At 43.7% G+C, this 26,215-nt stretch overlaps 1 protein-coding gene across 1 annotated transcript in view; it reads right to left on the reverse strand.

Annotated features, from left to right (window-relative positions):
* Positions 1 to 1,999: 1,999 nt before the first annotated feature.
* The window catches only part of Afg3l2 (AFG3 like matrix AAA peptidase subunit 2), a 51,994-nt gene continuing 27,778 nt past the window's right edge, over positions 2,000 to 26,215 (reverse strand). The window contains exons 10-17 of the mRNA XM_077647005.1: positions 24,148 to 24,301; positions 13,183 to 13,312; positions 13,005 to 13,102; positions 12,773 to 12,883; positions 7,134 to 7,330; positions 5,584 to 5,703; positions 4,700 to 4,894; positions 2,000 to 2,546 (exon numbers count right to left, since the gene is read on the reverse strand). Coding sequence (XP_077503131.1) covers positions 2,301 to 2,546; positions 4,700 to 4,894; positions 5,584 to 5,703; positions 7,134 to 7,330; positions 12,773 to 12,883; positions 13,005 to 13,102; positions 13,183 to 13,312; positions 24,148 to 24,301 — 1,251 coding nt within the window. The 3' untranslated portion in view covers positions 2,000 to 2,300. The remainder of the gene's footprint in view (positions 2,547 to 4,699; positions 4,895 to 5,583; positions 5,704 to 7,133; positions 7,331 to 12,772; positions 12,884 to 13,004; positions 13,103 to 13,182; positions 13,313 to 24,147; positions 24,302 to 26,215) is intronic.

A 26,215-nucleotide genomic window follows, 5' to 3' on the forward strand; every position in this document is an offset into this window, starting at 1 on the left:
AAATAGACAAAAAGAAAAAATGTTTCTAACTACAACACTAGTTTTTAAATATGGCTTCTAGTTTGGAATAAAAGTTTGAAGATGAATCAGCGTTAGTAATGGATGCATTCAGACTGTTCCATTCACGTTACTAGTGGGAAGAAAGTTTGTGTCACTGTGATGTGGATATTCGGTTAGTGTATAGGCGTACTGGTTCCTTAATGCCCATTTTTGTGACAGTGAAATGTAGTTGGATGAGTCGACCTTACAGGTGCTATTAGGTAGCTGATAGGAATTTTAGTTGCGCACGCTTTACCCTTGTTGGTTGTGTTTCATGCCCAGAGACTACAGCTAGTTCTGTTGGTGAGCCTGTTTGTACCTGTTGTAAATAAACGTTAATGCTTTACATTGTATTCTTCCAAGTCGTGGAATATTAATTACAGACTGAGGAAACCAAACAGTGTTAGCATATTCTAGTACAGGTCTAACAAACATTTTACAAGCTAAAATTTAGTTTCTGCTGGCACAAGGTGAAGACACCTTTTAAGAAAAAAACAGTTTCCGTAATGTGGTTGAAGTGATGTTGTCGATGTGTTTGCCCCTTCTAAGACCATTAGTTCATGTAACACCTAAGAATATTTGTGTTCGTTGATGAAGACCAGTGGAGTACCATTGATTTTATACACAAAAATCTGTTTTTTTTTCTAGTTACTGCGACTGCTACAGATTTCAACTTGCTACTGACATTTGCCAGTCATTATTTTCCCGCCTCCTTTTTATCTATCTATCTATACCAGTCCAAAAGATTTTGTAATGATCTGTTAAGTATGGCGTGATCTTCATGGCTTCCGATTTCTCTGTAAATTATACAATCGTCTGCAAAGAGTTTGATGTTACAGGTAATGCCATTAATAAATATGAGAAACAACAGTGGCCCAAGGACAAAGCCTTGAGGAACTCGGGATGTGACTGGTACCGTTTTGGATTGAATGTGATCATACAAAACGAATCGGGAACGTTGCCGCAAGAAATCTTCAACCCAAGCCAAAAGTTTCCCATCGCCAATGTAACCCCGTAGTTTTGCAAGTAGTTTGAAATGGCATATGCAGTTGAAGGCTTTAGCGAAGTCGAGTAATATGTCAGTTTGGCTGTTATCGTCAATACTTAAAGAACGGTCATGCACAACTTGTTGAGCAACTGTTGATAAGCCACAGCAAAATCCATGCTGATGTGGTGATACTAAGTTATTGTACTCTAGAAACTCTGTTAGATGTTTTGAAATTATATGTTCTAGTACTTTACAGTGAGCAACATCTAAGTTATTGTGCTCTTTGGAAATGAAAGAAACGGAACAGTTGCCTGATTTATGGATCGGTAATACCTTGGCGATTTTCCAGTCACCTGGTAGTTTGGAAGTGCTAAGGAATTTACGAGGGATTAGACCTAGGTGCTTGCTGCAGGGTTTGGCATATAAATTAAAAATGCATTTGGAATTTAATCTGGAACACTTGCTTTTTTACTGTCCAGGCCAAACAGAAGATTAAAACCACCAGCATCAGTAATGACAAGAGATCAATTTCCGAAACACTGCATAATTCTGCTCTGGGTATAACACAGTTATCTACAGTGTTAAAACTGAACTAAAGTAATCATTATGCGCGTTTGCTTTTTTAATCTTCTATTCAACTTGCAAATGAGAGGTATTACTTCTGTTAGCACTAAAATGTTTCCAGAACCGCTGCGGATTATTCGTGAAGAAATTAGGAAGTTTAACCTGAAAGTACTGTTGTTTGGCCATTTTTGATTTTTGCTTGAAGTCTGAAGTAGTAGACGCCAGTCTTCTTGTTTTAAGTGTGGTTACTCCTTTGGATTTCATGTTCTGCCTAAGCCACTTACCTTGTCATTTTGCATGAATGACCTTACGTGTAATCCAAGGATTTTTCGTTCGCGGGTGTTTCGATAACAGGGGTACAATAGGGCTAATGCTAAGAGGAAGCCATTGGACAAAACGCACAAGAAATTAAAAGAAAAACAATTTATTGTCACTTAGATCAACAGATCACGCTAACACACAGGCAATGTAATGATGCACTGCTGCCATGCTATCCATTCAGAAATACTCAACACTCTAGTATTTGTTTCGTCCCTTTGTCAATGATGCACTCTTTGACATGAAATTAGCTGAAATTCTGTACATTCTAATACACTGAAAATTCATGACCCAAAAATGGTCAACACGAAACGAAGTTCTAAAGCTTGCTTGCCTAGGCATAAAAAAAATGATAAGAAAATGAACAGCATTAATAATGGAAGTGACAAAGTCATGAACTAGCAGTCTGTTGTTTCTTGTCTTTATCTGGGGAGGACGGCTTGTTCGACTTAGAGTCCTCCTCAGGCCCTTTGTTCCATGACTCAAGGCCCTTAGGAAGTGTGGTGTCTTCTTCAAAAGAGCCAGTGCCTTCAACAAATTCTTCGTACGTTGACTTCTCAGGAAATGGCCTCTTGCCTAGTAGCTCAATCATGTCATCCCTGCTCAAGATTTCCTTCTCAAGGAGTCGCTGTGCAATCTGAAATGGCACAGCAAGCACGTCAGCCAAGGCATTCAAACTCACAGGCAAGGACAGCCCTTGTTATTGAGGCATTTGTTCATATAAAAAAAAAAACACAAGAGAGAGGATACAGATGTTTGTCTAGTCATTCTACAGGAAGGCTACAAAACAAAAGAAAGAGAAGTCAATAGACAGTACAAGGAGGGTCAAGCAGACGACATCTGCCTAAACCCTCTTATATTTATTCCTGCATCAGGAGACCTTTTGATGGCCCTGCTCATTTGCAAACATTCCTTAGCTTTTGGTGTCCACCGTCAGTTCTTCACAGTGGATGCCATTGTGTCAGAAGCAGAGTAAAAAATGCTTTTGAAGATAACATATACACAGGAATCTGGCAAGAAACTGACCATAGCTTTTATAATTTTTTCAACAAAGCATTTTAGTCCATTATGCTGTGAGTTCGACGGTATTTCGTAAATGCGGGACATAAAGCAAAACCAGTTTTAAGCCATACTATACTACAAAATGCCCAAAATAAAATAAAACCATAACTCAACAGAAACATGTTCTCAGGCCACTCAACAATTTTACTCTGGTCGATTGCCTACAGTAACTGCACCAGGAATAAGGGGACTTGACAGGTTCAATTAAGGCCCACAGTGCTAGAAGGCTCCAGTGTCAGAGAAAATGCCAGTTTCTAGAGTGCCAGTGCCAGCTACAGTAGGATCGAGATCCCCCATGCTCAAATAAGCACCTGACCACCTATTTTAGATACATTTCAACACACTTTTATTGACAAATAGTAAGCACCTGCTGCCTACTTTGAGAAGTTTTCAAAATTGTTCAATGGTCCAGCTGGCTCATTCGCCTGGATGGCACGGCCATCTGACCCATACAAACACCTAAAAGATCTGACACTTATCACCAACTTCCACAACAAGGCCAAAAAGAAGGCGCCCTTGTTCCCCAACTGCCAGCAGATCTAGAAAAAAAATAGTGCTAAAAATGTAGAAAAGTTATCCATGTCCCTTAGGCAAACAGAGTATAAAAAGAAAATGGAGAATACTACACCAGTCTCTAAAAATTATTTACAGACTGCTTTAACTTTTATCTCTCCTTTCTGAACAAATGCAGCCTAGAAAAAGTCCATTCTCCTATAAGCATTCCAGTGAAAATGCAACTAATAAGATCATTCACCATGGGGATGAGGTAAAGAAATGAACGCACTGATTTTTACACTAACTTTCTAGAGTCAGTGTGGCACAAAATGACCTGAAGTCTACCTTCTAAGGCACTGCTGCAAAATCAGTCGGGCATACTCATTAAAATACCCTGCTGCTCCCGCTCATTAACAGGCAAAGAATTCCTTCCTGCAAACCAAATAAAGCAAAAGAACATCTTACTTGAATTGAAGTGGAGAAAAAAAAAAGAAAACTGCTTTCATTACAACACAAAAATAGACTGCATTTATTGAATTAACTGACATTTTTCAGAAATTTTGAACAGCCCGGACCAATGAGTCGGAATAGCAGTCCATACAGTGCTCAACTATATACCTTTGTCAAAAATCTAAAGCCGCAAGGGGTTTGCTTCTAGGCTACATAATGAGGCTTTTGTACCACCATTCAATGCGCTGGGCCCCAGAGCTTCTCTCACCTTCGAGAGATTTTGAACACTGACCATGCAAACCCAGCTTCATTGCATGGCCAAGAAGTGAACTTCGTGGGCTGCACATTTTTGACCAATGTTGCACACAGTACAAATTTCCTATCAATCCAATATAAGTGGCACAGTTGTTGCACTACTAGTATACTTAAATATGAATCTAGCAAATGCCCTTATCTGAAGAAAATGAATAGCTAGGCTGTTGCAACTTAAAATAAGACCATCAGGAAAGTGAATGCTCAGGAAAGTGCTTGTCATCTTGCCAGAGCTGTAGCCACTTCCTATGAAGAACACCTCTGCATCCATAAAAGGATAACACCACCCTGGACTGCGTGCCAGGGACAAAAATATTTGTAACAGCTACCACTGTGTGCTACGCTAACACTGGCACCACGCAACAGTGCTCAGTGTTTACACGGCTCGACGCCTGCACAGGTTCTCATTCAGACAAGCCACTGCCCCTGCAAGCTGCCTGAGCTGCTTAGTTCCAAAGATGAAAGGCCTACCTTCTCGACATCTTCTTTGTGTTCTGTCAGCAGTGCCATGGTGCGGTCATAGGCTTTCTGGACCATCTTGCGCACTTCAGAGTCAATTATCTGTGCTGTTTCCTCACTGTATGGTTTGTCCAGCACCATGTCACCAGGTTGAGGCATGTCAAAGCTCAAGTTGCCCACTTTGTCATTCATTCCAAACTGCACCACCTGCAGGAAGTTACCAGAATGGTTAGGACCCAACAAACAAAGAACTGTTAAAGCGGCCATCAAACAATGAAATTCCACGTTACGAAACAAGTGCAACCAAGGAAAGTTGTAGCGTGAAAGCTTCGAATCTTAAATATGTAGTCTGTTGAAAATTTGTAGTGTGAAAGCTTCGAATCATAAATATGCAGTCTGTTGTTTTGGTATGGTTTAGGGGGCTTGACATCCCAAAGTGACTCAGGCTATGAGGGATGCCGTAATGAAGGGTTCCGGAAATATCGACCACCTGGGTTCTTTAACGTGCATTGACATCGCACAGTACGCGGGCCTCTATAATTTCGCCTCCATCAAAATTCGACCACCGTGGCTGGGATTGAACCTGCATCTTTCAGACCATTAGCCGAGCGTCATATATGTGTATAAATACATAACCTAGACATACACATACAAAAATGTAGCTAACCTAGCAAGTGTCAAACATTGCTGCTCCTGATAGTGGCGGCAGAGTCAAGGAGCAGTGCCACAAAACTTTATCTGCATTATAAATGCTCTTTAATTTCTATAGTATTTCATACTTTACTAATGACACAACCACGCATATGTACCTCTTCTAATGTTGACAATGTATCCAGCTTCTTCAATTTTATGGTGAAGCATGGCCACTAACTGATGGCTCCACTGTTGACACTTACCTGGGCATACGCACTTTGGGTAACTTTCTTCAAGTCATCTTGAGCGCCTGTTGTGATCTTCCCAAAGAATATCTGTTCAGAGACTCTGCCTCCCAATGTCATGCACATCCTATCTAGAAGCTGTAAGTACAAAAGAAAAAAGAATAAAAAAATTTTCTTTATTAGATTGCGTTAAAAATTACCAGACATAGCTTTCAAAGTTCCCAAATGCAACATAACTGAATGCATGATTTTGATTGCAACAATGGTTTTCCACAGAAATTTCTGTCTTAATGATAAACACATTAGACAAGCCTCTCAGAGCCTAGTATGCCACCCAGCTGATTCATCTTCACATTTCAACTTAAGGCGGTCAGATCCTTTGCAACCTCAACTACTATTTCATCAAATCACCTGGGAAGCCCACAACATCAACCTCACCACATGCACATGCTAAAGCAGTTGTCCATATTACCCCTTGCAACATCTCCAAGCAGTACCATGAAGACCACCACTAACAGAATGGAACTGCTTTCAGTAACTAGTTCAATTAAATTCAATATTTATTTTCCAGAACGTGCCTGGAGGGTCTCCTTGGCTAAAAGCTGCTCATGCAGCTTGACTAAGGCCAAGAAGACCGTTATATAGCAGTATCAGTAACAACATAACATATTTAAAACAGACATGTTACCTCTAGTTGCTTGCTTATCCAACTACCCAACCTTCCTTCCTCTTCTCCATAGATGCCAGCCTCTCAGGCAGTTAGAGGGGGAGCGAAACAGCTGTTATTAACAACTTGCAACAGTTCATGCTGCCATGCAACTTCACTTAGGTGCCATTACAGACATCGAAATCCATCCAATAAGCCAAATCGTACAATATGCATGTGACCACTATTGTCCCATCCAAACTAAAATCTTTACTGACCCTCAGCTCGCCTACCACTGTTCCATTTACAGTAACCTCCCTAGCCCTACTGTCCACCTCCTCAAGGCTATCTTGACTGGCTCCATCACCACTTCCCCCTCATTCTGAGTTAGCAGTGGTCACGGCCTCATTAAAGCTCAGACCGGGCCACTAGAAATGTGGCACCAACCCCAGATCCCACTCTCTTCTCCATCTCCATCTACTTGGAATAACCATCTCACTTGATGCAAAGCAGTAGACTTAGTTAACTTGAAACCAACATCATCCTTACCCCTCTACTCTATCATCATTTCCACAGCCTGCTGGGCACTCCTCGGTGTCAGCACTGCAGCCACCATCCCCCTATATTACATGGTTCGTTTTACTGTAGTGGGACTTATATGAACTTGCTCCCATATCCGCTCCCTCTCACATATTTTAAACCCTTGGCAGAACCTTAAAGCATTGGGAGAGCGGCCGCCACGGCCAGACACCAAATGCTGGTCAGTTCGGCAGCATCAGTAGAATGCTCTCACACACAGTACATCTTCAACCACACTGCAATCGGAGGGAAAAAAAATGCTGTTTTCTTGTTGTGTGGTACTGTGAGAAGGCAACAGAGCTTTTCAGCTCGAACTTGACCCAATGTTCAGGGCACACATCACCTGTTCTGTCGTGTACAGGTACTGCTCCTTGGGCAGGTACTGCGCATAGCCTAAACCCTTTCCACGTGGGATGATGGAAACCTTGAGAAGAGGGTCAGCGTGTTCCAAGAACCAACCAGCAACAGCATGACCTGCCTCGTGGTAAGCCACGGTCTTCTTTTCTTCTGGCTGCAGTACGTTGGTTTTCTTCTCCATTCCTTAAAGCATTGAATTAGAAAGGAAACTGGCCTCACTATTTGTGATTATTTATTTATTTACAGATACTGCAGGCCCTTCTCGGGCCCATGCAGCCTCAAACTCTAAAAGTTTAAGCATAAGACATTGTTTGGTTTAGTTTGGTTTATGAAGGTTTAACGTGCCAAAGCGACTCAGGCTATGAGGCACGCCGTAGTGAAGGGCTCCGGAAATTTCGACCACCTTGGGTTCTTTAACGTGCACTGACATCGCACAGTACACGGGCCTCTAGAATTTCGTCTCCATCGAAATTCGACTGCCGCGGCCGGGATCGAACTCGCGTCTTTCGGGCCAGCAGCCGAGCGCTTTAACCACTCAGCCACCGCGGCGGCGGAATAAGACGTAAAAATATTATTCTCCAACACACAAATTCTCCTACAGACGAAATCGCCAATTCCAGGAGTGGACAGCAGTGGTCTGCTGCATTCCTAGAACAACTAAAGCTCTCATGTGTAACAGCACAGATTTTTTACCACTACTGCGAGGGAACTCTTGTGTCAACAAAGCGGTGTGGTTGGCGTGGTGCCATTGCCTGTCCATTTTTTTTTGTGCTGGTGCAGCTGTGCTGTGCAGTACCTGCCTCAATGCTTGAAATATTCTAGAAAGCCAGCGTGAGGAGGGCTACAAAGACAGCAGTTCCAAAAATTGTACAGTTCATCTGCTCTGTTTTCTGCTTTCACAGTCCTTCGTGTGCATGCGAGCTGCTGCCGGACAATCAGCATGTGACTCATCATGTAACCTTTCTGTCCCAGTCTGGATCCCGATTAAAAGGAACACCTTTTCTAAGCTTTACTCCTTAAACACTTTGGTTCACAAAAGGATATGACCGATTGCCTAGCTTGAAACGAAACGAATTCCACCTCAGCATCACATTCTAGCATCAACACGTAGTGCTCTAACCTGCTTGTACATGCATGAATCATTCCAAAAAGCCCTAGAAACCACCTGTAAACATATTTTCAGAAAGTATTTTTTTTTTACGAGAATAATAGGAAGCAGTTTTGCCCAATAAATTTTGCACAAAAATTACCATGTCTCCATAGTAATTCTATAGGCCTATTCTTATGACCTGACAAATTTTTTACCGGCTACATCAACTGTTTTTCCACTGACAAGTGTGTACTTGTCAATGGAAATTACAGCTGATGTAGCCGGTCAAAAGTTGATGTAGCCGGTCAGTGTAGCTGAGCCAAGTCTGACTATGAATTATGTCTAGGAAGTAGTGAGAATTATTTTAAAAAAAATTTTCTGCTAAAAAATAATTTACAAATCAACGTTATGTTCCTTTAAGTATGACTCTTGAGAACAGACATAACCTTTACAACATTTCCAACATTCTAATAGCCTTGCTAGAAACCTTTAACTGCATGCATGTTAAGAAACTATATTATGACCTTTGGACATTCATCACTTAAGGAGCTGCTGCCCTTTCAAATGTTTCCAGAGCTACTGTGAGAAAAAATACGTTTACAGAGCTCTCCCTAGGCTATAGGGTAGATTTAAAACAACTAGCCTTAGTTTCCCAGGTCAGAGCTGTTTTGCAATCACTGAAGTGCTAATTATTGGTGCTTTACTGTGAAACAATCCATGAAATGATGATCTTACTATGCATGTACATAGCTCTCTTCCTCATATGACCAAGAACTTTGAAGTGAATATACTGATCGGCTATATGAAACTGCAGTAGGAAATACTCGTTAACGGTTTGTCAATAACAATAACCATTGATTTCATTTTCAATTTTCTCGTGCGAGTCAGTCCGGGCCAACGTGCTAATTCTGCGTGGTATTCAGCAGTATGTCCCTTCGTCTCCAGGTCTTAAGTAAACACCCAGGACTCATCTACAGTGATCACTCTGCTCATATTTGGCTTACCAAACAATGCAATGCACTGTTGCCTACTTTATACAAATTTTTTTTTATGTACTGCTGCTCCAAACCATCCCGCATTTCTTGCTGACCAGGCATTTCAACAGCACACTACAATAACAGACTTCTGAACATCCAAAAGGACACTTTAAAACTATCTTAAAATGTACCTGGAGCCCTAGCCTATGTGTCCTTACCATTAATGGTATGCCATGCAAAAGCCCCAACGGGACACAGCAATCATATTCCACTACTTCCTGGACACAGCTCACATCTTAATACAACACAGCAAAAAAAAAAAAAAAGAGGTATAGCGTTCTCATTTATTCTGGAGAGCTATACATATACCACATCCTAAGGCATATTTTTCAACTTCGTGTGACATGCACATATGAAACACAATGCGGGTTAGGACTGACCCAAAGTAACCTCTCACATTTAGCCAATCGACATAGCCACCTTTTCGAAACTGTAACAACCTGAAACTTAAAGGCAACCTTCACGCCACGCTGGCACATTTTGCTCCGTGCACGCCGTAATGCAGAAAAGTTGGCTCTGAAAGGTTAAATGCCACCTCTTCTAAGTGTTTCTGCTCTAAAAAAGCTAAGCACCAAGTGTTTCTGCTCTAAAAAAGCTAAGCACCAAGCGTTAGGGTCTGGTGCTCTAGTACTGTTTGTGCTCTGCAGCTGTGCTGGCTCTCTCAAATAGGTACAGTATTGTGCGTTTTTATCGTGAAGACTTTCAAAAATTTCCCCGCATCAACCACTGGGTCATTAGCAGTGAAACTGCACACAGAGCTTGCATATTATGGCAACTTTTGTATCGTAGCAAGTTTGACAACGATACTTACTTAGTTGAGCCGTGCACGATGCGAAAACGTAATCGTCTTAGTAGAGATCGGTGAACCAAAACCCGCAAACGACGTTTTTTCGCTGAAGGGCGGCAGTGGCGCCATCTGTTTTTGCAGTGGAAAACGTCAAGACAAGGACGCCGAGGCGAGCGTTGCAAACAACATTCTTTGAAAGGTAAAGCCTTGTTAAAGGGACTATGCAATAAATTAATTGAGATTACATAAGGCAGACGAGAGATAGGCATTTCATCACTCGTCACATCAACGCAAGAATTTTTAAGCTAGCATCAATAACAACGAAGATATAGACAATTAAAAATTAGGCTCCTCCTCTCCCCCCTCAACTCGTACACGCGGGGCACCAGACAAAAATAAAGAAAACACCTCTGGGACTGGGCCCCGCCCATGAATACATCATCCACTGACATTCCTTTTGCAACTTCCGGTTGTCGCTCCTAGCACCCTAGCAGAAGTGTCAGCGGCGTGATTGCGGCGTGCGTCGGGTTTTTTTGCTTGTCGTCTGTTGTAGTTAGCAGTAATGGACCCGGACCTCGAGGCTCGACTGCTCGCTCTTAGGGCATCGAGCCCGATGCGTTCATGCCGTACCGGCTGAATGCCAGCGACGACAGTAGCGACTAGGCGAGCCACTGTGAGTGGCTCCTGGCTCCGGAACTCCTGACAGAAGGAGGCGGCAGAGGAAAATTGAAACCATATGCGCAAAGGCAATGCCCTGGCTCGCGCTTGCCCAAGAGGGTCGCGCGGCGGCACGAGCAGACGATTTTTACGGCTACCGGAATTAGCACGTGACGTCGTGGCTGCCGTGGCTCCAGCGAAAGACAGCGTGTGGTGGCCTGGTGACGTCATGGCTATAGTGACGTCTTTTTTTCACGATTTAATTATCAAAATTGGTCACTACGAGCACACCAATCGGCCCGCAAATTTTAAAATACACGTTTTTTAAAAATTCATAATAAATTGCCGGCTCAGTTCCTAAGACTCATACTTGGTGCGAATGCTTCTTAGCATCATTTCTAAGCATTGAAAACATTTACAAGCGACTTTTTATTCATTGCATAGTCCCCTTAAATCAGTTCTGATAATTTTTTTCGCTCAGTTAGCCGAAAATGTTGTAAGCGCTTCAGTAGAAGCCACGGTGAAAGATATAGCACTCTTACGCCGTGGCAGAAGCAGACGAAACAGCATATTCAAAGGGCCCGCGCCGCTTGCAATGCTCGCCTCGGCGGCCTTGTCGTGACGCTTTCCACAGCAAAAACAGATGGCGCCACCGCCGCCCTTCAGCGAAAAAAACGTCGTTTGCGGGTTTTGGTTCGCCGATCTCTATGTAGACGATTACGTTTTTGCATCGTGCACAGCTCAACTAAGTAAGTACTGTTGTCAAACTTGCTACGATACAAAAGTTGCCATAATATGCAAGCTCTGTGTGAAGTTTCACCGCAAATGAGCTAGCAGTGGAGGCAGGGAAATTTTTGAAAGTCTTCACAATAAAAACGCACAATACTGTACTTTTTTTTTGGTTGCAGTGTATGTTCCAGCCATTTTATTTACTTATACCTACTGCAGCACAATGTGTATTATGGCAGGAGTGGGTTAAGGGGGGAGCCAGGCTTTTGAAAGCAAAATTTTATTAATGTAGTCATAATTATGAAATCTTCAGGGAACATGTATTTTTGCACGCTGATTGTAAATATGTCATTTAATTTCATGTAAAACAATTTCTTGAGTACTTATGAAATTTTTGTGCAAGTATTTTCCAAAGAGCTTTGAAGCAAATTTGCTGTGGGAAACTCGCTGAAATGTATGCCATTAGGTTCTCTTGATACCAAGGAATGCAATAAGGGTAAAATTATCATCCTGGCTATCACAGAACTTGATTTATAGGGTAGTGAAGCTGCCACATCAGAAACAGGAATATACACCTTTCTTTGCATTTCTGAAGCGACAACTTCAAAACCCTATAACTTAAGTTCTGTGATAGGCGAGAAGACAATTTTACCCTTATTGCATCCCTTGGTATCAAGAGAACCCAATGGCATACATATCAGCAAGTTTCCCACAGCGAATTTTTTTTAAAGCTCTTCACAAAATACATGCATAAATATTATGTAAGTACTCAAGGAATTGTTTTACGAGAAATTAAATTACATATTTAGAATCGGCACACAAAAATACATGTTCCCTGAAGTTTTCTTAACTGTGACTTAATTAATAGAATTTTTTTTTTTCAAGACCAGGCTCCCCCTTAAATAAAAAGGACAAACATGCATTACATACTGCACATAGTATATACCTTCTTTTTACACGATCAAACCATCTCTTTGTCAACACGCCCCATGTGTTTCTCTCTTGTCCCCTTCCTCATTGCAGTGTTGCCTGAGCTGAGGTGTTTAGTAGGCCTAACAAAGATGTTTAGGGGCCCTTTAGGCTATTCTGTCATTTCCTGTAAAGCCCATGTTATGCAAGTTTATTTACAAAAGAACACTTTACCAATTTGAACAATACTGCAGTCATGAGTGCAGAAAAATGTGAGAATGTAACACCACGCACTGCTCATCATACACAGGACATAGGAAAGAACATGCTTGACAACAAAGTAGTTTTCTCAAGAAGACTATAGAAACCCAAAAGTTTTCACGAGGAAAACATACATCTAACTCCATGTACCTTACCAGCAACAACTCGTTCAATAGCCTGCTCAAAATGTTTCATGGTGATGTTGTCATTGAGATCACGAGCAGCTATAAGGGCAGCTTCATTGCAGACATTGGCAATATCAGCACCTGCGACAGCAAAGATATAAATACAGCCCCTCAATACCCTAAAAAGCCTTCCTCAAAGTGTAAAGTACAGCACATTCCAAGTTCTGCAAACCAGAGTATTACAATCTGAGTGTTACAATACCTGTGAACCCAGGTGTAAGAGCTGCCATTTTCCGGGCGAGATCCATCTTGTCCAAGAGTGTTTTCAGTGGCTTTAAGTGCACTTTAAATATGGAGGCACTAAAAGATTAGATTAATCAGTATTAATAATAATACATAAAGAAGGATTAACACGTTCTTGAAGCAGAAGTGTCCCTTACCGTCCTTTGATGTCTGGAGCAGGGACAAAGATTTGGCGGTCAAAGCGCCCAGGCCTCAACAGAGCCTGATCAAGAATGTCCACTCTGTTTGTAGCAGCCAAAACAACGACATTCGTAGTTGTGTTGAAGCCTATTTCAGAAATAAAAACGAACATATACCTTCAGCAACTTAACCAAGTGTTTGTAAACAGTTACATTACCATTGTTCCATGCTTAGGGGCAAATAGCCTGAGGAATGGCATGAATCCAATTTTAATAGAAATGCAGAGTTACTTGAATTAATTTTCTCAAACAATATGAAAGAGAACAATCAGTTGCACAAAAGGACGAATTTTTTGGTTATTTCTGCACTAAATTTGAAAATGACTTCTGGATATTGAAATGCAAAGGACTGTTGGCTTCCTTCATATATAAAAGGAAAACTAGTTAGAAAACAGGAAATGTGTGCATGTCACACATAAATACAGAGTAATCATGAATTTAACTCTCAAACTTTATTCCCTTTCACATAGGAGGAACCTGTACAGAACAGCACCAGCTAACTGCATGCTTTACTGGATTCTGAGCATACTGCCAGGGCACACACAAACACTAATGGTAGATTCCAATTGGTGATCTGAAGCAAGTTTTCTTGCTCCACGAAACCGAACAGCCTGATTTAAAGGGCAATTTGGATTCAGATCCTGCATTCCGATTGGACTGCAACGGATATTGTGCTCTTCCGCGGATTCAGGGCAATGCTCCGAATCGCAGTTTGGAATACGCCATAAAAGAAGCATTCCCTTTATAGCTACATGTGTGCCACACCACAGCCCGCCTGGAGCAAAAGTGGCCAATACACTACAATTTCCATACTGTAACTTGGACTTTTCATAAACTACACATTTCACAGATAAGTTACAGTTCCCTGACAATATCAGTGCAATAAAACTGCATCGGTACAGCTATAGGAGGTATTCACATGATGTCACGGGCGCCATTTTTTTGTCGAGCTCGTAGGTTTAGCAGTGCAGGTCGGAGCAGGAAGCAATTATCCCATCAGACATGACCGCAGACTTTCGCAGTGCTCCATAGACAACAAAATGGCGGCCACTGTGACGTTGGTGAATACTTCCTATACATGTACCCTGTCATTTAAAAATACTACACCAATTCCATCCCCTGAGATTCGTTATTGCACACAGAAACCTCAATACATGAGCTTTTTTTTTTTGCGTTTCGTCTTATCAAAATGCAGCCTGCATGACCACAGTCTAACTTCCAATCCCCCCTCAGCCTCCCAACCTTATCTTTGCCTCCATGACCACAGCCACTCCCATTCCAACCTCAGCCTTGCAACCTCCATGACCACAGCCATTCCCATTCCAACCTCAGCCTTGCAACCTTATCTTTTTAAAAAATGGGTCAGAAAAAACGGTGGAGGGGAAGCATTGATATCATGATCTCAGAAAAATCAATGCCCGGCTAATTTAAAGGATCTACCACACAATAGCAATCACATGTAAGTAGCAAAGTCATGCTTTAATGAATCGTTATGTGATGTGATACGAGGCAGGATCACATGTGTTCAGATGTAACCTTGCACTGTGTCATCTGGACTATTCAGGCATACATATTATTGAATATTTGCTAGGCATCTGCCATAACGTACAGTACAGTAACTTGCAAACTTTACAAGAATGTTTGATGACATGGCTCGGACTGACATTAGCACCACAGGGCATTGGCCACTGGGTCAGAGACCATCGCAGGGTGGCTGCGGAGCACTCACTATCATCAGCCACTACAAACAAACTGTAAAGCATGGTCTTGGAGTCAGCGGCCAACACCTAGAGGTGCTAATGTCAGTCCAAGACACACATTCAATTTATGTTAGTCCAAGCGACACACTCAAGCATTTACATAAAGTTTGCGAGTGACAGTACACAGCATTAACCTGGCATGTAAATTAGTGTTCGGTCTCAGAAAGTATATTAATGATGTGCAGTCCTTCAATAACTCCAGTAGTGAGCTATATATATATATATATATATATATATATATATATATATATATATATATATATATATATATATATATATATATATATATATATATATATAATTACCGTATAATCTTATGTAAGAGGGCCGCACCCCCTGTTTTGGACTAGATATTTCAGAGAAAAAAAAAACACGGTTACTATGTTTTTTTTTGTTTGTGTATGGCCCGCACCTTCAATTGATGCCCAAATTTCTAAAAGAAGTGCGGCGCATGCACGAGTTTATATAGCAGTAAAGTATGGGTAAATGTACCAATAATTAAAATATACATTAAACACTACAGCAGGGGTTCTCAAACTGGGTTCAGGGGTTCCGCGGTCTGCTTCTGCGAGTTCTGCGAGCACCCACACTGGCCTGTCCTCCCTTTCAGGTACACTTCTGGTGGGGGTGCGCCAAGCAGACACCGTAGCTGGTCTGTTAAAACTCATTTCAGAGCTCTAGCTCTTCCTCAGTTTCGTGCCGTCCGCTTCTGTGCCATCCACAGCACAGACATTGGCGGCATGCCGGGACAGTGAGTGCCAGTAACAGCGCCACGTGTTATGTGTTCATGGGAGTGCTGGCGGGGGTACTCGTCCGGCGAAATTGGTAGCGTGCCAAGCTGCGCCTGTGCACTCATGTTTAGAACGCTGGCAAGGCAGTTTGGAAGGGGCATGGCACACAAGGCGATGCCTGCTTTATGCACTTGTACGCATGGCAACTGAGAGTGTGGGCTGCACTGTCGAGTTAACCAAGCCCAACCAAGACAAAGAAGAAAATGTGTGCGTCTCATAGGGAATTCTTCTGGGTGATTCTACGGCATCGGCGGTGCTGGGCTGGTGATCTGCCTACTTTTGCCACCGGCGAGCCCATCTGCGCCGCAAAAGCAGTATCTGTCGAAATTAGGGGGCGTGGGGGTACGCTGACGCCGCGCTGCGCTGACGCAGGAGCGGTGATGAAAGCCGGCCGAGGCGTCGTGTCTTTCTGTGGGCAGCCCAGCCAGACGATTGTGTGAATGCGGGGGAATGCGACTAGTTTTTTTGCATTTTTGTCTTGGGGGTTGAAGGTCTGAGCATGAGTGAGAGATGGACATTGAAAAAAAAAAAAACTGATTGCTGAAAGCTAAAAAGAAATGCCATATTCACTTCCGTAATTTGCACCCGCACATAATTTGCCCACCCTGAACTTTTTACCTGAATTTATAAGAAAAAATAAATAATAAACTTTTACTCGCATATTTTGCGCTCTCTGCTGCGCCAGCCCATCAGCACGTACACGGATGCGCGCAAGGCAGGCTTGGGAAGGACGGCGCAGTCGCGTCACCGTGCGCGGTTGCAAAAGGTGCGAGTGCCGGACAAACAGTAGCGCGTGCGCCCAGATCCGCACACTACCATACCGTTTGTTAATCGGTTTGCCGCTAGTGTGGCATTTACCTAGCTCACCCATGCTGGCTATCGCCTTCCCGGACAAACAGTTGCGCACGTGCCTGAATCCGAAGCTACCGAACTGTTTGCTGTTTGGTTTGCCGCTAGTCAGCTGGGCTGCACGCGAGCGCGTTGTTTCATCACCTCTGTTATCTCCTCTGCCTCTCACTGCTGGCTTCGCAATTATATCATTGCTCACTAATTGCTTTAAGCTGCGCACGCGCCGTCATGCCATCCCACAGGGAACTACATAACATGGGGCCGGGCGGGAGGGGGTATGAGTCGTATATTCGAAGTCAACTTGACCAACATCGGGTGCGAGAAGGGAGGTCTACGTCTAGGTGGAAATATAAAGTATATGCTGTATGTTATGACCTTTGAAGAGTTTTTTACGACGTGCTCAGAAAATTTGCACGCAATTTGCGCACTCCCCTTTTTGGACCTATTTTAAAGAAAAAAAAAGTGTGCAAATTACGAGAACAAACTTGGCACTTACAAAAAGAAAATTAGACAGCAAGAAAAAAAGCACATATGGTCCATTCACAAGCAACATAGACTAATTGTGAGGGGGGGGTTTCCTTGGCACATGTTGAAAGCTGCTGGGGTTCCTTATCACAAGAAAACTACTAGGCATTTGTGAACATTCAATAATTTCGAATATTTGATCGAATAGTACAGTATTCGATATTCACTTTGATATGAATGTTTGGTATTTGTAATCTCGAAGTATTCGTCTCGCGCGAATAGTGTTTTTGGAACGCTTGCTCCTCTATATGTAGTTCTACCGTATAGATGGGCTTTTTTGTCAAGCTTTCGAAGCCTGTGGGGCTATCAACTTGCAAACCACAGCCAGGTTGAGGTGCAAACCCGGCCACAAACGGAGGGAAAGCAGGGTGAGGTCGACACGTTCTAGCGGAAAATCCTACATTCTGGCAGCCTTCGATCCCCTGCAAACTACAGTAGTTGCGGCTACATTTACTGTCCAAGGGTTTGACGCTTTCATTCCTTTTCAAGAATGCCGCGCAAGAGATTATGTGGCAGGGCCGATGCGAACATAAACAAGCAGCCCTATCACGCCATCACCGCCCCGTTCGCATGCTTCGGAGGCCTCACCGTAAAAAGAAACTTCACCCAGTCGCGTGACGGGTCACGACTACCAAAAGCGAGCGACCACTCTCGGCATATTACCCGCGGTCGACTAATTGAGGGCAATGTGGGAGCTCACAGTTGTCGACGTGTACCAATGTAAAGCAGTGGGGGCGCCTTTCGCGTGCATAATGCTAAATCGGCCAAGCTTTCTGCACATCCATGGAGAATTACTGCCATTACAGCATGGCATCGAGGAGGCTGCAACTCTAAAGCGTGACAGCCGAGCATTAATAGAATGAAATGATCGCAACTATCTACGACTCTTGTCTTTTCTTGAGATTCTGACAGCTTGCACGTTGATGGCGATGAAGGTTTGTGATGCTCAGTGCATTGCATCATCTTCTGTGGTGTCAGTGTCATCATTACTTCGATCACATAGCTCCAACAGCTGGCGGTTCGAGTGCTGTTCAGAGGGTTCAGAAGTACATCAGTCTAGACATCGTACGGTCAACCCAAGACCTTCCTGTATGTTCCATCGATGCAGCAGTCCCATCAAAGTGACATCGACACAACCGACAAATGCGAAGCACCCTAAACTATGCTTTCCGAAACTACCGAAAGGAATGTGGCGAGTCGGTGCACCAAATCACGTGCAATGAACATGAGTCTCTAGAGTCTCTAGCTCAGTCGCTCAGTGTTCGACGTTTGGGTTTTACCACTGGTTCGACCCTTCGCGCCATTGCCAGTGCAAATAATCTGGTAAGGAACTACTTCATAAAATTTGCTCTTGGCAATGAGGCCCGCTGTTTGAAATGCAAGGCCATTTTGAAGACGCCAACGGGGACGACGACAACATTGCAAACGCACTTGAAAAGGCACCGCTACTTCTTTAAGGCCTAACAGGATGACCGTCAAGTACGCAAAAGCGCAGCCGCCTTAAAAAGGATGAGCCAACCAAATGTTCAGCAACCGTCAGTAGCTGAAAGTTTCGCACCAAAGATGAAGGCAACGGAACTGAAAGCGCAACAAATGACGAAGATGATCAGCCAGTTTATTGCACGTGGTATGCACCCTTACTGTATAGTTGAGGAGCCTAACTTTCTTGACATGATGAAGCTCGCGATGCCCGATTACGCAGTGCCGCCACGAATGACTTTTTCAAGGGGTCATCATTCCCGACCTCCATGCATCCAAGAAAGAAGAGGTGAGGAGGAAGCATACAGAGGTCGTCGCAAGCGGAGTGAAGTCCGTCTCGATCACAACGGCTGGAAGGACATAGTGAGCGAATTATAGCTATGTACCGTATAAACGCGTGTAAGGGCCGCACATTTTTTCCCAGATTTGAGGGCAAATTTTCGGGGTGCGGCCCATACACGCGATGTGCGAAAAAAAAAAAATTAAGTAAAAACACAACAATCAGGAAATTGGTTTGGTTTGGTTTATGGGGGTTTAACGTCCCAAAGCGACTTAGGCTATGAGGGATGCCGTAGTGAAGGGCTCCGGAAATTTCGACCACCTGGGGTTCTTTAACGTGCACTGACATCGCACAGCACATAGGCCTATAGAATTTCACCTCCATCGAAATTCGACTGCCGCAGCCGGGACCGAACCCGCATCTTTCGGGCCAGCAGCCGAGTGCCATAACCCCTCAGCCATCGCGGCGGCACAATCAGGAAATGAGCAGCATTTATTCTATGTTCAATCGTCACTCGCGGGGTATTCCTACTCCGAGCTGGCGCTGTGCTCTGGTGCACGCTCATCCCACAACAAGTGGCGCAGCATTTCCGCTGTCAACGCCTAGCCGTTCCGTGCTTCCATCACTTAGCAGAGCAGCTCTTCTTCCAGTTTAGGAAACTTGCATGGCTTGCGTCGAAAAGCGCGCTTTTTACAGCTTGTGTTCCTCAGTGCATCCTTTTGGTTGCACCATCGTCGGACGCACTTCTTGGCCACGGCGAATTTCCTGGCCGCCGCACGCTTGCCGTGTTCGAAAGCAAACTCTCAGCCGTGTAGCTATTAAGGTGCTTGCCTTATCGTGCTAAAATTGCAACGCTCGTCGACAGCACACGAAAGCCACAACGACGGTGAACTACCACGCTACCACAACTCCCGTGCCTTTGACAGCCGTAAAAGGGTGGAGCTGGTGATACTGATGCCGATATGGATAGCGGGAGCTCGCAACGGAGGAAAAATTTGATGATGATGATAAGCCGCCGCCTCGGGCGCCATCCGTGGGCGGCACCTGAAAGCTCCTGTGCGCATGTGTTGCCTCCGCAATCAAGTGCGCCGTTGCTCGCAGCCGGGAGCTGATCGCGGAGGCCACGGCGCGTGCATTTCAAAGGCTATTCCCGCGCGAGTTTTGGTAAGTTTGGATGCGGCCGTTACATGGATATCATTTTTTGGTAATATTTCCTTCGTGAAAACGAGGTGTGGCCCATACACGGGAGCGGCCCTTACACGCGTTTATACGGTAAGTTTCACCTGCCATGTGATGGATAAGGCACTCGTGCAGCATGTGCACGTACTGGCCTGCGCCGAACTGGCGGACACTCACACTGCTGAGAACCTGGCGGAGTTCATCAGAGCCATAATAGAGGGGTGGGAGCTTCCAACTGAAGGAACAGTGCCAACCTTAGTTGTCACTTGACAACGAGAGAAACTTCGTTTCGGCGGTTGCACGATCATCGTGGCAGGGTGTGCAGTGCTTCGGGCACACACTTCAATTGTGTATCAATTATGTAAAAACAAAATGTGGTGGGGCTTGCGCAGCCTTGCGCAAAAGCGAGAGAAATACAGTAAAACCTCGTTAATTCGAATCAGGTTTATTTAAAATCCCACGTAATTCGAAGGTTTTTGTCGGTCCCAACAGTTTGCATGCAAATTTTGCCGGATAATTTGAACAGCCAGAGCGCCCCTATCCGAATAATACGTGAGCTTAAACTATGGCCTTCGTGATCCGCAAAAATAAGTATTATTGCCAGTCTCTGAGGCCAGTATAGTTGCCAGAGTGGCAGCCAGGTGGCACTTTAAACAAACTAGGCTAGCTTTAGTTGACAAAGCGACAATCAGGTGCCACTAGGTCAAACTTTTTCTGGTTCCGTTTCCAATGTTTCTTTGTCTAGCTTGTGGCAGGCACTTCTCGTAGCGTTTTGATTGTTCGGTGCTGCGAACAGACGTATTCTGTGCTCTGCTAGTTATTCTTGACCACGTGCGCGGTGTTGGTGTTAAGAAAATGCCAAAGTGCAGAACTCTTGACTCCCTGCCAGAAAGTGTGCCTAATTGAGGAGGCTGGAAAATGGATGAGCTCCAAAACCCAGCTGGTGGAAAAGCACAAGGTGCCTTTATCGACCCTTTCGACGATTTTGAAGAATAAGACAAAGATCCTCGAGGCCTACGGGAAGACGCATTCGACGAAGAGAACAAGGATTCGTTTTCCTACGTATCCGGACGTTGAAGACGCCTTGATAAAGTGGCTTCAACGTGCAAATGCAGCACACCTGCCTGTGAACGGCATGCTGCTGCGTGAAAAAGCCGATGAGCTTGCACTGCGGATGGGCCATGAAGCATTTAAGTGCAGCAACGGCTGGCTGTCCAGATTTAAAGACTGCAATAACCTCACGTCCGTGACAGTGTGCGGTGAAAGCGGGAGCGTCGACCCAAATGTTGTCGAGAATTGGAAAAAGCATACATTAGCTCCGCTGCTTCAGCAGTACGTGGAATTCGATGTTTACAACATGGACGAGGCCACATTGTTTTATAAAATGCTGCCAACGAAGATGTTTGCCCCAAAGGATGCAGTAGTCACGGGAAAAAAACAACCCAAGGAGAGAATAACCGTTCTGTTTGGTGCGAATATGTCCGGGGCTCACAAACTCCCGCTGCTGATCATCGGAAAAGTGGAGAAGCCTCTGTGCTTCAAGAACGCACGACTTCCTCCTAAGGATGACCTGCTGTACAGAAGTAATAAAAAAGCTTGGATGACGGCAGCGCTGTTCGAGGAGTACGTGAGGCACCTTGACCGTAAGTTTGCTGCCGCGGGACGAAAAGTTGTTTTTGTTGTTGGCAACTGCCCAGCCCACGCCGACATCCAGAACTTGACAGCAGTTAGGCTTGTCTTCCTGCCACCGAATGTTACAGCTGTATCGCAACCTATGGACCAAGGCGTTATTCTGCAAGCGAGGAAAATTTATCACTGCCATTTGCTTAAAAGGATCTTATTGTGCTATGACAACGGCAAACAATATTCCGTGGACCTACTGGGTGCCATTTGCCTAACAGTGTACGCCTGGAAGCAGGTGGAGGAAGAAATGATCAGGCGTTCCTTTATGCGCGCCGGTTTTTCCAAGCAACAAGATGACAGTTCAGAGGATGCATCTGATGGCAGCTGCACACTGAATGATGAAGGAGAGTCACTGTGTGCGCGCATGACGGACTTCGACGAAGAAAACAGCGGTGGGGACAACGGATTGACCTTTGCGGACTATTTGAGCGCCGAACTTGATGTCCAAACATCTTATGCCGAATTGGAAGGACAAATATGTAAGGGGCCTTCCAACGAAGGTGAAGTCGATGTTGAGCCCGCCCGAACACCAGCTTTAGCTGCAGTCGTTGAGTCGCTGAACGTTGTGCGCAGTTTTGTGGAGTGCAGCGGCGGTAACAGCGAATTGCTGCGCACTGTAAGCAGACTGGAGGACGCAGCCTACGGTGCGGCTAACTACTGCGCCAAGCAGTCACGGATCGATGACTACTTCAAGTGACCGTTTTCCAGGCGAAATAAAGGTGCAGTGTTGATACAGCCACGTTTCATACGTTTATTTCTCGTTTTTCGTCCGTTTTTGGTAATTCGAAAACCTGGTTAATTCGATGATTTTTTGCGGTCCGACGGACTTCGAATTAACGAGGTTCCACTGTAGTAGGCCGGTATAAGCGAAGTGCTAAGGTTCGGGCACGGCTTCTTGAAATTGCTTTCGGACTGCCTTGAAGTATAGTACAGGACGCACTGACACATTGGAATAGCGAGCATGCCATGATGGCCCAACTCATAAGACTTCGTACTCCTATCATTGTAGAACTTGTAGAATGCGACATGGTTGAAAATCTCTCCAACGAATCGAAGCTACTAGCAGCAGTAGTAAAGGTCCTACAGCCAATTTACAAGGCCACAACTGAACTCTCCAGGGACAGCTACACAACTCTTTCACAAGTCATTCCACTGCTTGAATGCACAGGGATCGTTCTTGCGCAGCATGTGGACGATTATGATTCAGCATCAATTGCATTCAACCTATTAAAAAGCATCAGGTCTAGATTTCCCAACATCAAGATGTCTCAGCTTCCAGTACTAGCCATGATGGCTGACCCTAGGTACAACGATGCATGCTATACTGCTGAAGCTGAAAAGAAATGGGCACTTGATCTTCTTGTGAAGGCAGCAGAAGAGTGGTTCAGCTAGTGTTTCAGCATGCTAAAGCACCAAGTAAGACAGTGAATCTCCAAGGCCTACCAGTTTGGGTGACTCCGTGTGGTGTGCCTTCAACAAATTTAGTTTTGATGAGAGCCGCCGACCAGGCAATGCAGCAAAGAACGAAGTCATTGAGTACTTGAAAAACCCCCTTTCAATCCCAGCAATGCAGACCACCAGCGAAAGGATGTTTTCAGCTGCAGGAAACATTGTGCGCTGCCAGAGAGAGAACCTTCTCACTCAGCATGCAGAACAGCTCGTGTTCTTGCACGAGAACATTTAGATTGCAGTGTGCTGGGCTGTTAATGGAAATTGACACCTGGAAGTGCACCATGTCTTTTTTTTATTCTTCTTCTTGGTGTTTTTGCTACAGTATCGTGCAGTTACCTCTGTGATTTCAACTACTGGCTTTATTTAAAGTCATTCTATTATGCTCTTTTTTTTTGTATTTCATCTCTAGTTATAAATTACAAATCAGGGGGTACTTTCATGTGTTATAACTTATTATTTATTACCAAGGAGGAAAACACTGCATTGTTTTTCGCTTACATGAGGTGCTCTTTTAAAATTTTGAAGCTGAGTTTTATATAAAGCCTTAGTGCAATATGTAATGGCTTTGTGTATTAGAAAATTAAACAGTTTTGAAGATGTGTACTGTGACATTCAGCCTCTTTTATTGCCAGAAGTATTCGAACTATTCGCTTCGAAATTATTCGAATAAAATCACTATCTGCTTCGAATTCGCTGCGAACCAAAAAACCAATATTCACACATGCCTAAAAAAAAAAACACTACTAGCCAAACAAAAAATGGTTCTGAATTAATGTAGTAAACTAATAATTTCATCTTGCACAAGCAACAATCATTACCTCCTTCTTCACTCATGCAAGAGCACCCATTAACTCTAAATGAATGGTACATGTCGAAAGAGAAAACAACACTGATAACTGTCACTGCAAATAAAGTCAGCACTTGCCGTCCATCTCCACCAGTAGCTGGTTAAGTGTGTTCTCTTGTTCACTATGGCCACCAAAGCTTCGACCACCTCGTTTTCGGCCAACTGCATCAATCTCATCAATGAACAGAATGCAAGGGGCATTCTTCCGAGCCATAGAGAACATATCACGCACCTACGAAGCAAAACCAAGATGAACAAAAGGCAGGACTTAACACACGGCTTGCAAATTTGAAATATTTCACTCACAGCCCATATAGACAAGATGTCAAAGATCACTTGCGAGCACATATGAGAAGCACATTGGTTTGTGTGATTACTAGGGGTGTGCTAATACTGCAATTTTTTATTATGAACCAAATACGAATATTAAAAAAATGCCTTCCAATATCAAGTCAAATATCTGTTCAGAATAGAAAAAGAAGTTTCAGAAAGGATAAATGGGCAAACGATGTTGCCCTTATTTTTTTCAAGATATAGTGTAAGGTCTTTGCAACTGAAATAAACAAGACTAGACTGACTTGGCACCATACAAAAGAACATGATGCGCGCATAATTGTACACTGCTTGATTATACTACACAGCAGTATGTAACCTGTAATGTTGTCATGCAAAGTGACTAACAAAATGAAATCTATGAACTGATAAGACTGGCAACTAAAAATAGCATGATGCGCAGTAAAACCTGTAATTCGGACTTAAAAATTCGGACTAAAAAAAAATTTTCAGTAATGAAGTCACACGTAAGAAATCTTCAGGGAACATGTATTTTTATGTGCCGATTCTAAATATGTCATTTAATTTCATGTAAAACAATCCCTTGATCACTTATGTCAAATTTATGCATGTATTTTGTGAAGAGCTTTAAAAAAAATCTGCTGCGGGAACTTGCTGATATGTATGCCATTGGGTTCTGTTGATACCAAGGAATGCAATAAGGGTAAAATTATCTTTCTGCCTATCATAGAGCTTAAGTTATAGGGTTTGGAAGTTGTCGCTTCAGAAATGCGAAGGAAAGTGTGTATTCCCGTTTCTGAAGTGGCCGCTTCATTACACTATAACTCAAGTTTTATGATAGCCAGGATGATAGTTTTACCCTTAATGCATTCCTTGGTATCAAGAGAACCCAGTGGCATGCATTTCAGCGAGTTTCCCACAGCATATTTTCTTCAAAGCTGTTCACAAAATACTTGCATAAAAATTACATAAGTGTTCAAGAAATTGTTTTACATGAAATTAAATGACATATTTAGAATCAGCATGCAAGAATGCATGTTCCGTGAAGATTTCATAATTATGACTACTTTAATAAAGTTTTGTTTCCAAGACCAGGCTCCCTCCGAAGGAAATTCCTGAATTATATCCAAAGGTCCAGTCATAAAATGCTCCCCCCCCCCCCCCCAATCCCGCAAAAAAAAAAAAAAAAACCGAACTGCCGAAAATGCAGTGAAGCTTTGTGATGAGGCTCCATTGCAAAAATGCAGTTGCGTGCTCGAAGAACAACGTGGACGTAAGTGAGTGGAATGCACACTGGCGTCGGAACAGCGAGACTGCTTCCAAAAAGAAAAGAAATGACCAACGAAGTGCTAGTTGGCATCCGAAAGTGGCGTGCGCTGGGTTCAGTCGGTTCACGAATGCGCGGCCGATAGCCGCCATTGCCACAAGCTGCCAGTGAAGTTCAGAAACCGAAACTTAGCAGCTAGGCTATTTTATGACCTAAAGGCCCTCCGTTCGTTGTCAGGTCTGTTGTTCACGCATGCCACAGGTGCGTGCAATACCATACAATGCAATAGGAGATATTTTTTACAAGATCGCTTGTCTGTAACAAATTAAGAAGGGTCAAACAAAAAACCGCGTGCTCCCTCGCTGTCACTGTTCAAAATGGGTAGTCGCCCAGCTTGTTCTTACCATGTGTGATATGTGGGAAAGCCCACTTGCAGAATTCAGCATGGGGTTCGAGCCTATCAGTGTACGAATGTGGGACCGATCAAAGCGATAAACAATGTAGAAAAAAGTGAGGAGAACGCCTTAGTACTATTTTCCTGGCCGTTTAAACTTGATCATCGGGTAACTTGTCCAGATAATGTGG

This window comes from Amblyomma americanum, chromosome 1, assembly GCF_052857255.1.
Source record: "Amblyomma americanum isolate KBUSLIRL-KWMA chromosome 1, ASM5285725v1, whole genome shotgun sequence".
Taxonomy (NCBI): Eukaryota; Metazoa; Arthropoda; class Arachnida; order Ixodida; family Ixodidae; genus Amblyomma; species Amblyomma americanum.